The sequence below is a fragment of the Trachinotus anak genome, unplaced genomic scaffold (assembly GCF_046630095.1).
Source record: "Trachinotus anak isolate AG129_WGS33_773 ecotype Australia unplaced genomic scaffold, CSIRO_AGI_Tana_v1 ptg000025l, whole genome shotgun sequence".
Classification (NCBI taxonomy): domain Eukaryota; kingdom Metazoa; phylum Chordata; class Actinopteri; order Carangiformes; family Carangidae; genus Trachinotus; species Trachinotus anak.
The window spans coordinates 16,036,657-16,053,946 of NW_027273876.1; the positions used below are offsets into that span (position 1 = coordinate 16,036,657).

Sequence of the window (17,290 nt, forward strand, 5' to 3'; positions counted from 1 at the left end):
TAGGTGTTCAATTAAAAAGCCAAGTAAAGCATAGATATTGCACTGGAATGGGTATTACCTGTGTCTCATTGAAGTCTTTGACACCAACACAGTACACAATAGCTCCAAGAGACCTGGCTCTCTCCGCCTGTTGATGGGAAGAGGGAATAAATGTATTGTTTTTAGAAATCTGGCGCTCACGCAATGACAGTATCCCTACTTCCAAAATAACTCTGAAATCAGCCTCAGTATGATGTTGCTACCTCTTGCTGTGCAGTGATGAGCTGATGCTCCTGCAGCTCTCCATCTGTCAGTGCAATAATCACGCTGGCTGTGCCTGGAAAAAACATAAAGCTGTGCTATAACTTCAACATCATGCAATTTAGCTTGAAGTAAATAATCACAAGAATGAGTCATTTGTTGCTTACCAAAGTTTTCACGGTATATCTGCTCATTTGCCTTTGAATAAGAACACACTTTAAAGTTAGTTTGTCAGGAAATACAAGACAAGACATCCACTGAAATCTGATTTGATTTGATTTGAGCTAAAGTTGAGCCCACGTCCACGTGAATCATAAAAACAACAAAGACTCACTCTCTGCAATCCAAGGTGCATGAACGTATCTCCACCTGGAATCTCCCTTTTCAAAGCATTCAGCCCCTTTCTGATCTCCACTCTGCAGAGAGGAAACATAGCACAATGGTTTCTGATGAAGATACATTTGATCTGCAGTCTTGTCCTATTTGTCACCTGTGTGTCAGATTAACTCAAGTACTGTACTTCAGTACAATTCTGAGGTACTTTTACCTTAGTTTGGATATTCCCATTTAATGTTACTTTATATTTCTACTCGACTACATTTAGAGAGAACTATTTTTCAATGCACTACATTTATCTCACAGATATAAATATGGTAAATGGACTGCTTATATGCTTTTCTAGTCTTATGGACCACTCAAAGCGCTTTACAATGTAAGCCACATTCACCCATTCACACACACACAGTCATACAGCGCTTACATCTACACATAGAGCACTTCTACCATTTCCTCTACCATTCACACACACACATACACTGGTGGAACAGCCATCAGAGGTCATTTGGGGTTCAGCATCTTGCCCAAGGATACTCCTCCACGTGGACTGGAGGAGCCAGGGTTCAAACCACCTAACTTCTGATTAGTGGGTGACCCACTCTACCTCTTGAACCACAGTTGCCCACATATACCAATTAAGATTAAGAGATTAAAATATCCAATATTTCACAAAAAAGCAAAGATTAAAGAAAAACTGAATAACTTGGAGAGCATATCATTGTTTTTTTTGGCTTTCATGTCCCATTAATTATCTTGTGACCGTTTGGATGGGCCTGACCTTTTGTATGGGAAGCCTGAGACTAAACTAACAAACTATATATACAGTAGTTAAAACTAGCTTCATCTTGACCTGCTACAACAGTAAAATACATCTTACACGCTGATGCATTAGTATTAACAATCTACAGATTTACTGCAGAATGAGAATGAGACTTTTGCTAGTAATGGAGTATGTTTACATCGTTTTATAAATATGCTACTTTTACTTCAATATAGGATCTTAATTATACTCCCACCACTGACAACTCAAGCTGGAGACCTTTGTTGGACATAGAGCCTCAGTTTACAGGATGGAGGATAATAATGAGTTTTCCTCTCACACACAGGACTCTAGCACAAAATAACACTTTTTGCAATGACATAGAGACATAGTGACATAGGCCCACAGGGTGGCTGTGTCTCAGGAGGCAGAGTGGGTTGTCTGCTAATCAGATGGTCGGTGGTTTGATTCTTGCCTCTTCATTTCAACATTTTGAAGTGTCCTTGGACAAGATACTGAACCCTGAAGAATGTGTGAATGTGGCTTCGAATGTAAAGTGCTTTGAGGGGTAAACAAGACTATATAAATGCTCCGCTTCAGCTTCATGTCAGTTTAGAGAGTGCTTTCACTCTGGTGTTTTAGTTTGAGTTTACTTTAGGGCTGATTGTTTCTCTATGCTAAAAGAAACATTTATTTTGAACATAAATTCAGCTCAGGTCTGTCAGTTGCTGTTGTTAATTACATTAAAGGGCTATGTTCATTGATAACATTAATCATCAGACTTTATCAGCCATAATTCACCTGCTTTCTGTCAGTTTCATGATGGTGGATGCTCTGGAGGAAAACGTTATGAAGGACATCCTCAGCATTGGACTGGAACAGAAAAAAAGGGGGGAAAAAAACGTCATCACACACAATATTCAGCAGCCCACAATCGTTTTTGGAACAGAAGTCATAAAAAAATCCCCACTGATTAACCAGTTACTGATCATATGTGTCAAAGACTGATGGTAACTGCAAATGATGAATTTCAACAGCATTTGGCTATTGGTTGGTGTTTACCCATTTTGCACAATAAGTAGTATAAGTAATATAAATATTTCCACATCATCTGAGGTTAATCATTTCAGTTACGTCAATAGTTGCAGAAATACTTTGAAAGCAGCACATTGTTTTCCTCAGAATAATGAAAATAACTATCAGACAATTAATATCTCATTGAGGACAAATTACATCACTTCCTCTGTCTTTGTACGTTATTATTTTGTTGTTTTGAATACAGCTCAACACACTAGGACACTAAGACAACATGCATGGCTTTGTGCCAGTGTACGTGACAGTGACTTAGTTCCTGACATTCAAACTACTTCTCAGAATCCTCACATGTGAAAATGTTTATTTTTGTTTATTGGCGAAAAGCTTTAATTCAAAAAGAATTACATGCATGTAAACACACACACACACACGCTTAATTATCTGAACTGAAAAGTGTGTTGTTTGTGAGAGAAAATAAGTTAATGCAGATTTGTGCTGTTTAAAATTCCTTGTGTTTGTTTCAAACCGAAACTTTGAGGAGGGTTTTTTGTTTGCTTTGGCTGAACCGCAAATCTCCAGGTGTTGCCGTGGTGATGCAGACTCAAAACAAAGCCGCCCATGAGCTGAAGGACGCGACCATTTGTTGAAATATTGCAGTTTATTCCATGCTTACTATTCTAGTGCTGCATTGCATTAAAATGAAGTCTGCATTTTAAGACTGTTATTTATTGCTCAAACCTATTATTAAAATAAGATCTGATTATCACTTGGAAAAAAAATATTTGCCTCACTTTAAGCTATAATGTTTTTAGTTTTCATTAGCCTTGTCCATTTAAAGCATCCACCATTGCCCAGCATTCATAAGACTTTGCCTTTCTCTCAGTCTAAAGAGGCTGTAAAATAAAAAGACTGGGCATATACATAAAGAGCTTCCAGCCTCTAGTCACTGCTGGTAACCCCACTGACACCAGACGCCAGCTGGTCCCAGACCCCAGCTACTGCGGAGACAGAGTGAAACATCAGCCTGGATACTGAGTGGCTTAGCATGTGGCCAGTTGTTGCTGTAGGGACAGATTTTATTTTACTTTACTGGTGGTGACTGGTGTGTAAAGTGTGGGTTTCTCTTCAGTAATCTACATCCCTGGACTTCAGGAAGTCAAGCACAGAGGCAACAGGGCTTTTGGTGTCTAGAGACTCACAGTCCATTTGTGAAACTTTTCACGGCCTATGTGTTTCCACTTTTTCCTGGATATTTGATGGGTAAGTTGCGTTACCAACATGTTTATGCTTACCTTTTGAATTTCTCAGCTAGGTTCTCCACAAAGTAGTAGATTTCCTCCCAGTGATTCTTCACACTGCCAGACCTAAGATAAGAACAAATGGAAAATCATTAAAATAAAACAAGCCATGTTTAAAGAATTCATCTTAATGCGACATCTCAGCATCTCTGAAACAAATCAAGTTGCGAGTCATGTACAACAGTAAATGATACGTTTTCTTCAGAGGACATATTATTCATTATAAGATAGCATGGTTGACAGATAACAGTTGTAAATATCATTTCTCTGAGTTACAAATGACTTGTTCGGCAAGAACTCAAACAAAATACCAAGGCTTAAGCTATTTTTCAGATACACACAAATCTCCATATGGCAGAGTAGTCAAACAAGAAAAATACAGCTTTGTTAGCCAAACACAACAGGGGGTAAAATCATTAGCTCCATAACATGTATGTGTACTGGACAGAACACAACTGTTCAACTTGTTACTGCATCTTCATCTATCACAATTTTCTGTAACCAAAAGACTTGTTTTTTGCTTATCTATTTGAAGGAATATTACTTATTACTTAACTAATATACTTAATATTAAGAACCAGCATGCTATTTAGCCGTTTAGCTGGCAACAGATAGGTAGCTAGTACATCTTTTATCTGTTAAAAAACCTTGGAGGAAGGATATTAAAGCTAAATTTCATTTAAAAAACATGGACCTTCTTGTTTGTATATTACAAACACCACTGTGGGAAACTCTTAAAACAATTAGCTTGTGTTATACATTTGGGGCCATGATGCACTGGTGAGATAAAAGAGGCTGGTGGCATGGTCTGGTATGTAATTTAGCACCCCTGTGGTTCCTGAATGAGCCCTTGAAGGCTGAGGAAACAGGCCCTGGTCTCCCCAGGGGGAGCTCCATAAATCTGGACTATTATAAAAAAAAAACTCCCCATGGAGCTACGTTCATTTCCTCTGGGCAGATTGTGTGTGTGTTTGTATGTGTCTGTGTGTATTTGTAGCAATTTTATTAAGTGTGTGCGTTAAGGGAGACGGCTTCCGGCAAGATGCAACCAGTCAAGAGGTCATCTGTTAGCTAACGAATGAGCCAGAGAAGATGACACATGGGAAATGAGCTAATTGACTGTGGTAAAACTAGAGGCCTGTTTAGAGGATGAGGCTTACTTAGAATAAAGAGGAAGGCTGACTGAATGTTATTCTAGGTGCCGGCTGCCTGATGTAACAGCATTAGACACACTGGAACTGGCCAGCTATGATGTGTTGTTGTTTCTCTGTGTGGGACAGAGGGTCAACACCAATTTTTATCCACAGGGATTAGCTGGATCTATTGAAGAACCTCCATTTAGCATAATGCAGTCCACTGAGAAGCCTTTGTTTCTGCAAAACCCAAACTCAACAGTGTCTTTTTATTTCTCTAACTTCATCGTTGATAGCAAAAAAGCACTTTTAGTGACATTAAACAGCAAATGCTCATGACTTCTCATGACATGACTTCAATGTGACTTGTGTTGTAAAAGAGGGAACCAGACTAAACAGTGACTCTGGTATCCAAGTTTACCTTTTCGTTGTATCACTTCCCAGCAAACTGCAGACCCAGAAATCTGCGTGAGAATTACATCTAGACACAACAAACAGAATGAACCATCTCTCATTTCTTCTTTGAGCTTTCCGTGCCTTGATGGCTGTTGAGAAAACATTTGTTCAGCAAATGAGGTTAATCCCAATTTTCAGTACAATATATTTTGATTGTTTGGATATTTAAAGATACAGGAACTGACGGAGACTTACTCCTGCAAATTGCTTTAGAGAACAGCACCAGCTGTATGGCCAAAACTTGAAATGGAAATGAATTGTTACAAATGTTATTTGTCTGCAATTGAGTGTCACAGAGGTTATACCCAGTGGTGTTTTTGTGTCATTGCTAAGCAGTGGAGGGGTAACCATTTGGCTACACTCTGGGGTGGGGTTGATTGGGGGGGGGGGGGGGGGGGGGGGTAGACATAGCTAGGGAATACAAGGGACTTTCCCATCATGCCTAACTCATTCAAGGCTTTTTATCCTGCCAAACCAGACTCTGGATCTGTATTAAATGCCCTGTTTGGTTGACTGAATACACACCAAGTGAACTGTGTTTTGTATCTTTGAAATAACAATAAGACAGATCCTCTCCTTCTATATTATCTTAAAGAGATTAATTTAATCCGTAATTTTTGCAGTTCAGTGATTACTTTTGCAGATGCTGAAATGTCTGACTCTGAAACACATATCAAACAAAAACCCTGCAGCTACAAGCCTTTCAAGGAAAATCAGCATGAGTAACTGTGATAGCCGAAAAGAGAACCACCTCATACAACGTCAGCAACAGAAAATCCAAAGGAAACAGGCTGATTGCTCAGAAGAAGATGAGCTTCTACAAAGGAAGCAAAAATTTGCAGTGATTAGTCGGCCTTTGCACTAACACTGCCAAGGCTTGAGAATCAGGTTTGGGTTCCCATGGGCCACCCACTCTGAAATATCTACTCCAAATACAATAAAGCATCCACAATAACATATACATGTTATCTAAGTTTCAGTGTTTTCCCTCTTCTAATCTGAACAGACACAAATGGTGGTCAACTAAACATCCTATGCTGGCGTTTTCTCAGTTCTGTTGTTGTTCTGATGACATGACTTGTTCCCCCACATCAAGGCTTTACATTCCTGTGCAGGCTGACGGAGCAAAGAAAGAGGACAAGACCTTACAAGCTAAACAAAAAATCCTCCCAAAATAAAAAAGCTTGAGGTGAAGAGGGGGAGGTATTTAACTTGGATGTCCAACAAAATGTGCAGCGTAAACAGAAATAGTCACACAAGGATTGCACAGGCGCACACACAGAGACGGCCTCTAACCTGAAGGAATAGCAGGAGCCAGTTTCCTGTACAGATTGTTCCATTACAGCAACAGTGGTGGGGGGAAAAAAAAGCGTATAAAGTCTGGTAAAACTTTCCTGCAGCTAACAGTCATGTGAGGTGTGGGAATCATTTTTGAGTATTTATTTAACATCAGGGTGAATCTGAGGACTCCCACCTTTGGTTTTTAGCTGCTTATCTTTATTTCTCAACCACAATGGCTCTTGTTTGCCTTGGAACGGTTCGATTGTCTGAGGTGGCTGCAATCGTGGGACCGAGGCCTAGCTTGCAGTTTCACTCACCTGTTCAAACACCATTGGGAGAGGAAGTGGGCCATTTTATTCTATGATTCTTGATGAAACTATTTAATGCGGTGCCCTTTTTCTCCCTCAGTCCTTTGATCTAATTTTAATGGTCTGAGCTGAGCCTTGAACTTGGGCGCTTTGGGGTTTTGAACATGGAAAATAAAGGTTTTGAGAGGTGAGAGTCGTTATAATTTGCCGACAAAGTGATCACACCCAACAGCAGTTTGAAGTTATGTCATAGCAGATTGTCAAAAGCTGGGTGACATGGTTTTCTTGATTGGATAGATTCTCAGAGAAAGATAAAAAGCATGTGTCTGGCTTTCTGCCATTTGAGGGTTGAGAGGAAAAGAAACAAAAGAGAGGAAGGAGTAAGGGAAAGACAAAGAGTCTAATAGTTGAGATTACAGAGATTACAGTAAATTCAGCTGAGTAGGAGTGAGATAATGTGAAAAATCTGTTGGCTCGATTGCAGACTTGTCTGCCAGAGGAACCATGGCGATGATTCGATGAAAGCTTCAACTTAAAGGCCAAGTTTCTCTCTGACCTGCTTCAGCCAATGCATCTGGCAAACAAGTCAAAACAGCCTCACGAACCAACACCACCAGACCACCAAAGCAAGGAGTAAACTACTGATTAAATCACTCTGCGGTTACATATATTTGTTTGACTTTTTTATAACTTATTTTTACTGGGTCCACAGCATTGATCAGTAGTACTGTTAATGCCAGTGATGCCAAATGTGTTGCTAGTTTCTAGCTGTTCGCCAGATTTTGAATTAGCCATTTAAAACAACAATATAAACCATTTAAAATCAAAGTAAAAAATCAGGCAGACAAAACATGAACCCGATCAAGCTAAGGACCAAATCTAAGAAAAGAAACTGAGGAAGGCAAGAGTAGATGGTAAGTAGTGCAGAGCAGAACATGAAAATAATGGTGAAGGTAATTAAAGCAGGTAATTATTACATAACAAAGTCTAATGTGATGTTAAAAGGAAAAAGGTTGTGCAAGATGGCAGGCAAAGCGTTTGAAACTGTGTCAAGGGTTTTCCTCCCTGGGAAGGCAATAGCCCCTCTTATCATTGATCTGGTAAATGTGTCCTAAGTATTCTTCTTAATGAGGAAATTCTGAGTGGGAGGAGATGCCATGTCATGTTGTTTAGCTAAAAATGTTATATCTCCATGTGCAGGGATTGTGCTGCAATAATGGTAGCTTCTATGGTTTGTTGTCCAGGATCATAAGAGCTTGTTTATAGCCGATAAAACAAAAACAAAGGACAAAGGAAGCAAATAAAGAGGGAATAAACAGTTGTTGAAATCACTGCAGGGTCTGCAGGATGTTCGCTACAGCCTGCATCCTGCATCCTGCTAAAAGATGAACACTGTATTTAATATTTAAAAAGCTGTGGTGCCCATATGGCCTAGGGGTGGTAATGTCCCCAGCTGAAGTCCATCTAGGGACCTTTGTTGCATGTTATTACCTATCTCTGCCCTCCTCATTCCCTGTTATCTCTCTGCTATCAGCTCTCTAATAAGGTCACAATATGCCCCACCCAAAAGAAAAAATACATAAAGAATATCAAAAAAGTTTCCTTTCAGAAATGGTCTGCAAAACTATACACCATCTCCACCAACACCTCTTGTTTAGAGGTAAGTTGTCCTAAATTATACATAGTTGAGACATAAAGTAATTTCCTCTGCTGCTACATCAGGACATCATTCACTGCAGTGATCTACTGTTTCCAAATAGCTGTGGGCACTGAGGGAGGTAATTCCCATCATCATTAGTGTTCAGCGACGCTAAACAGACCATGTAAAGAGGAGACGGGAATTTTGTAAATTTCTCCCATGAGTCTGAGAGGACCTAAAGAATAAAAACATCTCCAGTCATTTGTAATGATGCATTTTTCTGCTGACTGGCTGAGATTGCAGAAACTGAGTCACCCAGTGCAGTGTGTTTTCGAGAAAACTGTGTATATGTGTGTGTGTGTGTGTGTGTGTGTGTGTGTGTGTGTGTGTTTGTGTGTGTGCATGTGTTAACGACAGCCCAAATTTCAGCTGGAGGAGGGGAAGTGGTTAGACAGACAGAAAGCCAGTGAGACAGAACAAGAAAAAAAACAACAGCAACAGTACATCATAAGGATAATATCAGTGTGCTTCCATGTTTTATGTCTTTAACTACAAGTAATGTGTACTTTACATGTATGCTGACCAGTTCAAGGCTATGAAGTTATTCACTTGTGGATGTTTATCTTGTCTAACTTTCCAGTTGTGCACTAGTTTCTATGTATTTCCACACAGTATGTAAATCAATTAGCTGACTGTTGTCTTCACTTATTGATGTTCCATCACAGTGAATGTGTGAATAAATGTTTGCCAGCGTACCAATAATGTTGAATAGATAAAGATTGATTTAAAACGTTTTTATTACGTTACCACAGAATGGTAATAAACAAAAATGTTGCAAATGACAGTGATAAGAATCTGAGATGTAGCAGATATTGCAATGCTAAGGCCCTGCTGCTAGCATGGCTAAAAATCATTGGAAACCAATAAATAATGCTTGGAATGGTAGAAAATACACTAGTGCATTTCTGAAGCATAACAGCAAGGTTAGCAAAGTGGTTAATTGTGATGTAAGAAATGATTCAACTCTGCAGTTCCCCAGAGCTCTACCAAGTGTTTTAGTGTTTTACAGCACGCAACCTTGCTTCAGTCTCACCGTTTACATCAGGTCTCAATGTAAATGGTAAGGTCATATTATCCCATTGTTGTGTTTACAGCTTGCATGTTGTTCTACTTATGTGACTTCTCAAACAAAGGGCCCTAAACTGACTTTTTGCATGTCAGGGAGTTGTTGACTTTTCCTGCACTTCTGTAACTCAAGCAAAGGATACTACATCTGAAGCAGGTTTGTCAAGGAGTAACTGCTTTTCTTCTTTAATTTCTTAACCAAGTCCACTCTCAACTACCCAACAGCCACTTCTATCCCAGAGGGCAATGGGATGACGGCATGTGGGAAAAAGCTCCATGGGTCTGAAGGCTTAGCAGCTCTCAGCTTCGTTCTCACGGTTCAAAGTGTCGAAGAAGGAAAAATAAAAAAAATAATAAAAATCCAAACTCTGCTAAGGAGGCTGTCTGCCATTCCAGCTGGGCCTACCCACACCACCCCAGCCTGTATCCAATGATGGTGCTCCAATTTAACTGACTGGGCTCAAGGATTTGTTTGTTTAAAACCACTAACCTACTTTTACAGCCATTGCAGAAGTCAAAGTCTTTACTGCGTGATTTCTGAGCTAATGCTTCACGTCTATTCCAAAACCGAGAGGAATTGTTTGGAAAAAACGATTGGGTAACTAGTTGGTGGAGAGGCATTTGAGATGTGTGTCAAAAGATACACATTTTTCTTTTTCAGTCTTTTTCTCACCATCTAAAAATGTACTTTATAATGCACTTTTTTTCAGTTAACTGAGGAAGGGTCATGTATCAAATATTACCAGGAGGTTTGGATTGGACTTTGACTGGCATTCATCCGCTTTAAAATCCCTTGTCCATTTTGTGTCCCTCAGTGCTTTAAGGGCTGATACCATTTAACAAGACATGTCTTCCTGCTGAAAACACCAAAGCAACACGCTGTGAGAGGCCAAATGACACAGAGCGGGTGTCATTCCACAGCTCGAACGTATTCCGCAGCTAGACATATTGAAAGTATTTATGGAGTGCAGCTGCAGTTTGGGTTTTCCGCTGACCTGCCTGGATTCAGGCAACATGGCCGAATGCCCAAGTGGAGCGATTACTTGTGACTACATCAACAACAATAAAAACATTTTGAAGCCATGACTTGTGTTCTGGAAAAATGAGGATGAGACAGAAATGGTTGTGATTTGACTGCGGCCATTCAGAGAAAGATTATTACTATTATTATTATTCATAAGCTGAGAGACAGTGGCATAAAGAGGGGAAGACAGCTTGTAAGACTACACTACCTGTGTGAATACTTATTAATCTCTCCATGACATCTGAATAAATAAATAAATAAATAGCAATAATGTGGAATTACCATGTCTTCTAATTTGTACCCAATCAGTAAACAACATGGTTAAATGCAGTCTTCTTCAAGGGTTGAACATTGGCATTTGGCCTATAGGTGAATTTATCTACCATATGAACACACTCAAAATTCCTCTGGCACTGTGTCCCATATAAAACAGCAAGCTGCTGCCTGCCCACTCTGAATCAGCATATGTATATGTGCACATACAGCAATATAGGACTTAAAGGTATCTTATATCTTTTAGGTATATGGCTTCATTGTTTGCCAGCTTAATGAACCAAAAGCAAATCTCTCCAAAACATTTATGCCCAAAGTCCTGAATGCAGCTGTCCTGTCTCTGGAGTTCTGGTTAGGAAACTGGCCGTTAGATTTTGGTTGTACACACATTTTTTTATCCATGCTAGTGGTGTAGCACTAGAAATGGCAACACTGGTCTTCCAGTCAGTCCATTAGTCTGGTGGTTGGTTAGTCCACCACAGACTGAAATATTAGAAAAACTATTTGATGGATTGCATGACTTTTCCTCTCTGACTGGAAACATAATGGTATTCCCATCAGCTTCAGTTGTACTTTCTGTTTAGTGCTAATTAGCAAATGTTAGCATGCCAACACACTAAACTATGATGGTGGACATGGAGCACCTACAGTACATATTGTAATCATCAGCATCATAGCAGTGTCATTGCGAGCATCTTAGCATTGTGACTCTTGGTCTAGTTTCTGTGTAGTTTCATTTAGGTTGCACTAGTGGAGAGTCAGTTAATCGCTTCGTACGACTACCTGATATATGCCACACACCTCAACAAGGGAATAGGATGTCAAATTGGTATGAGCGGGTGGCAGGGTGAGTCTATGGACCATACATTCCCACAAGTTATGTAATCAAAACACAATTTTAAACTGTTATTGACCAAAAGACAGAACATTTTCATGTTGTTTTTCCAAGCTACACCTTTGTAACACACCATTGAATTTGAAACAACTGTGTTGAATGTATACTGTGTCTTTTCATTTTGACCCTGTTTTGCTCCATCAGATGTTTAAGCTTTAGCAGTTGTGTCTAAGGTTATTCATTATTAAAGCTTTACATTTTTAATTAGTGAAAAAAAAGTCATAGTTTGACACCTGCTAGAATTTGATGGGACACATGTAAGTTTATTTGGTTGCAACTTTTTAATTCTGTCACATAACTGTTGCCATGTTGCTGCAAAACACTTCTACAGTGTAATGGAACAACCCTGCTTTCCTATGGCCTATTATATACAATTTCAATTATACACACCACTTAGCAACTGAGGATAATGTGTCTTGCTAAAGACCTAATTTTCCAAACCCACTCCATTTACATGTCCCAGATTCAAACTGGCAACCTTGCAGTCATTACCGACCGTCTGTATGCTTCAGATTGCAGCCGCCTATATGTCTCAGAGAGCACTGTCCAACTTGTTCGAGCCATGATGTGACATCATCTGCTTGAGTCTGCAATAAATGCCTTTGGAGTCAACTTTATGAGCCAACGCAGCATTTATCTTTCCTCGTTACTGTAAAACTCATGACCCTCTCCTCCACCTGAGTAACATGCCCAGAGCGTGTTACTCATTCTAAATGAAATGGACCCATATCTCCAGACACGATGTTAATGTTGAACAATACTGCAAAGCCCCACATTATTATCAATTAAGATGTTTTTGAATGTGCAATTTTAAGTGATGGCAGCAGCATGGCTCTCTAGGGATGGCAGTGTCAGGCCTGCTGCGACCTCCTCACATTGATCTTTACGCCTTCCATATGGATCAAGCAGGGCACAGAGTTCAGACGGTCTCATAAAACCAGCTCAGGCCTGAGGGATGGGGTTGAGGGACAGCTGAGACTGGTCTCTAATGAGCTTCCTCCTGTTTGAAGTACACAACTGATATCTAAACCTTGTTAGTCACCCCCAGACTCAGTACCAAAGCACACAGGAGAGCTAACAATAGCATGTGATATTAAGAAAAAAAAAAAAAAAAAAAAAAAAAGAAGCAGTTTCCTTATTTGTAGCATGTGTCAGTGTTTACCACACAGCTCAAGCCAATAGCAGCCTTTCACATCTGGGGTGCAGTCCCACCATATTTGTGATCCTTTTTACTTGGGAATCAAATGGAGGAAGGGAGAAAAGGTCAGCAAGTATAACAAAGTACTTACATGGTCACTAATAATTCCAAATCAGTGTAAAAAAATAAATCTTTTGGATAAAGCCATCCAAGCAGTGACGTATGAGTTGTTATATAGCCACTAATGATGCTTATCTGTATAAAACTTACCAAACCCCCAAAACAGGCCTTTAAAGGTGCTGTATGCAACATTTTTTTTCCTCCAAATTAAGACCACATTCTCTATAAATGTTGTTGCTTCCTGTCCTTTCTTGTTTCTCCTCCCCATTCCTGGCATTGCTCCATTAAGGCAAGAGGAAGGAGAAGAGCTGATACAACAATATGCTTTAAACCCAAGGGAGATCATCCCAAGATAAAAACCTGACAGTTACAATAACTGGCCAATAAAAGTTTAGATCTTTAAATTCATCAAGAAGCACCTTCAGTCTACAATTTTGAATGGATACTGAGTCACAGCATAGCACAAGGGATGATTCCTGTGTTTGCATAATGGCAGAAAACATGTGACTGCACTTAGTGTCTATAAAATGTACAGTGAATGCGCAGAGAAAATAACAGGCAGCCCAGAAGCCTCTCTGACATTTTATTTTCTCCCCGGCAGTCTGAGTCCAGCTGCTGAAGTCCAGTGCTAAGATGTCACATAACCACAACATTTTTCCTATGTGGGCGTACAGAGTGGAAATGAAAGAGTGAATGGTGAGCGGTGACCGGGTAAAGAGAAGAAAAAGTCCCTCAGTATTCCCCTCCAGAAGAAAAGTCCTTTTTTTTTTTTTCTTTTTAAACTTTATTTTCAATAGGATTTCAAAAGGGGTCGTGGTTTTAAACTTGGAAAGAGAGAGAGAGAGATTATTTTTGAAGTGCAGCATCCAAGTCGTCACTCGTCTTTTCGCTTATTCAGCAAACTGTACTCTCTGCAAGTCAGCCTCCCTTCCAGCGTCATCACGCTCAGACGCAGCGGCGCTAATTAGCCAAACTCAACAACACAGGCTAAACTTTTTTTTTTTTTTCTTTTTTAAATACTTTTTTTTAAGCATTCATGTTTGAAGCTGGAATTTTGGTAGGCTACCATTCCCCATGTGGAAAATAATCAGCCTAACTTGTCCTCAATTACACCATGACACAAACTAGGCATAAATAAAGCCGGCCGTTAAAGTTTTAACAGCAACACGCAGATGTTAGCTTGTTTTTTTTTTGGTGTTATGCTAACTTCTTTCACCGCTAGCATCCAAGTTACACCGACTCGTATATGTCTTCATGAACAGCAAATGGTACCAAAAGCTGGTCGCACTTACTTATCAAGCACAAAGTACAGGTCAAAAGCGCCCTGACAGGAACTCTCCTCCTCCTCCTCGTCCGGCAGCTCCGGCTCGGCTCTTGCGGATGGAGAACTGAGTAAAAATAATCCCAACAAAACCAGAGCAAAATGCACGTTCAACAAAAATCTCGCCATAATTTCTCCTCGTGAAAAAAAAAAGTTAATCCCTTTGAGGAAAAAACAAAAACAAAACAAAAAAAACAACAACCCAAAAGTACTTCAATGGCTTCTTACATCCCAGAGACAATAGGATGCAGGCGATGCTCCCACGTCTCTTTTGTTTTGCGCTCAGTTTACAATCACGACCACCCGCATCCCGGTCGGAGCGCCAGTGGGGAGATGCTGTCTCTCAAAGGGAACGATTACAAAATAAAAGCGTCGGTGGTTCACAATCCACATGCAGTCGGCAGAAAAAGGGTTTTTAAAAAAATTTTGCAGAAACAAATGCAAAGAGAGAAAGCGGATAAAATGAAGTGGGTGGTTCATAAAAAAAAAAAAAAAAAAGAAAGAAAAAAAAAAGGATAAAAGTTTCCTGTCAAAGTGTCAAAACTGGTTTAAGTCTGAAAAAGCCAAATGAAACTGTGTAATGCAGAGCAGTGTTGGCGCTGGAGGAACTGGGAGCCCAGGGGACAGACTTGGCTGAAATGGACCAGGTTTCGTATTTCATCTTGAGGAGGAGAGAGAAAGAGGGGAAAATGGGTCAGGATCGCATTTTGCGCCTCCCTCACGTTGCATGCTGGCGTGGAATAGGAGGGGATGATGTTATTGTAACAGCGGTCTCTTCACCCTAAACAAATGTGTTTATCTTTGTGCTTTGACATTGTATATTTATTAAGTTTGTTTGCGTTCACTCTGCTGCAGCGGGGCAGAGAACAGCTTCCTCCCCTGTAATTACACTTTCAAGCAGAGGCTTTTTGACTAGAGAAACAACCTGGCAAACAAGTCTCCCTTGATTAGTCTGATTAGCCTACTTCGTTTCTTGACACTGACATCACCTGCGAGGTAGACCTAATATTTGCAGAGATTTCCCGTGTTCTTAATCCCGCTAAAATATCAACTGCTCACAGAGTCGTGAAAGCTATGAAATCTCGCAGATGAAGATTTTAAAGAGCACCACTGAATTTGGAGTCGGTGAGCTGCCGACTGCTGATGATGGTTCTGGCAAGAGGAGCTCACTTTCAGGTCTTCAGTAGTAGCCTACTGCTGTGAAGTAACAAGGTTTTGCCTTGATGTCAAAGAAGCAAGTATGTTCAGTATATTTCACATGCATACAAAGATACCACTTTGTTCAGTGGTGCGTTTGTTAAGGAGCAGAGTGGACAGAATTAAATCTATAACAACACAATGACTGATAACTTTAGCTTTTCTACAATTAAACATATAATACTTTTTTTTTTTTGAACTGGTCACTAAGAAAATGTAATCGCTGACCATTTGACCTTATATATAAAAATAAATCCTAAGAATATAGCCCCTGATCCGCAGTGAAAAGCTAGGTACAGATCACCTACTACATAAAGAGGACACACAGAGGACATTGACTGTTTGTTGTCTGAACTGTCAATACATCTGAAATACTGCATGGCCCCAGGTTTGCTAGATGGCAATTAGTGATAAGCTGTGAAATTTCAGAATATGCACCATCATATCTGCATCTGCTTTAAGTCACAACACCCCATTTTTGATACTACTCATGGCTGGTATCTTTCAGCAAAAGCTATTTAATGCATTTACAGTCTGTAATTACGTCTGCATACAGTAGTTTTTGTTGTTAGTGGCAGAGTCCACCAGGATTCGCAGGATTCAACATGGGATTCACAGGAAACGATGCAGCGGTAATCCAGCATTAGTGTTTGTTATTTACTATACTGCCATATCAGAGCTTTTCTAAGTTTGTTCTAATGTAAATCAAACATTTCCCACTGCTATGGTTTTAAATAAGTACATTAGTAGTAGTACATTTCAAAATGTAAGTTGTTTGTAGTATTTATTTTCTGTGTTTATAGCCAGAAAAAAGAACCCCTAATTTCTTTGGTACTGGTCCTAGGCACTGAGCTACTTTTCTGGGAAATATTTGTCTGGTTGAGCTCTAGTCTGCTGTTATGTCTGATTTATGCACAAACCAGGCAAACAAACAGATTCCCAGTAAGCAGCAGACAGATTTCTCCACAAGGTGGATCCTGTTGTGGCCTTTTTTAGCTTTAGACCCTCCCACCCCCCTCTACACACACTTACAATGCCCCTTAACCCTTTGGCCCCTGTTTAAAGCCTCAGCACTTGTTGATGTATGCTGACTTATCCCCCTCTAAATGGATCCCTTCTAATCCTTGTTGTTTACAAATGAAAGTCCAGTGCTTCCCGGAACCCTGCACATCTGCCTCACATCCACTCATCCACTTTTACATCCACCTATACACTCATATACAACACACTCATCAACACTTAAACCACTGCATAAAATTATAACCACTGACAAAAAAAAATAAAAAATAAAAAAACAGACTTAGCCTGTCTTTATGGTTCCTCAAGTACATCTTACAACAGATTCTTCCCAGGACAGTGTATGTAGATTGTTCTGGTCTTTGGTTTGTAATATTCAATTAGTAACAAGTACAGCTTTTGCACTCTGTTACACTAGTGCCCTTGAATTATTTTTTGAAATTATGAATTGTTCAAAAAGTTAACCGAAAAGCCCAAGAATAATCACATTCAAATAATATAGCCGCATGCTTAACAATACGACTAAAATGTTTTACTTGCAAATTCACAGCTAAGCAAATTTTCATTTACAACAATGTGTTATTCAGACTCTGTTTTAATTTTTGTTTAATGAAGCAAAGCTCCAAAGGCAGGAGAAATTATTTTGGGTAAGATTATTACCTCCAGCCAGGTAATCTTATCCAACTGCTCCACA

The 17,290-nt window shown here is 39.7% G+C and overlaps 1 protein-coding gene across 1 annotated transcript in view; it reads right to left on the minus strand.

The window, feature by feature from the left end:
* Positions 1-14,998, minus strand: part of antxr1c (ANTXR cell adhesion molecule 1c) — a 40,151-nt gene extending 25,153 nt beyond the window's left edge. Inside the window, exons 1-7 of the mRNA XM_071462671.1 lie at positions 14,354-14,998; positions 3,664-3,735; positions 2,138-2,209; positions 575-656; positions 408-438; positions 243-316; positions 59-127 (exon numbers count right to left, since the gene is read on the minus strand). Of these exons, the coding sequence (XP_071318772.1) occupies positions 59-127; positions 243-316; positions 408-438; positions 575-656; positions 2,138-2,209; positions 3,664-3,735; positions 14,354-14,511 (558 nt within the window). The 5' untranslated portion in view covers positions 14,512-14,998. The remainder of the gene's footprint in view (positions 1-58; positions 128-242; positions 317-407; positions 439-574; positions 657-2,137; positions 2,210-3,663; positions 3,736-14,353) is intronic.
* Positions 14,999-17,290: the final 2,292 nt, after the last annotated feature.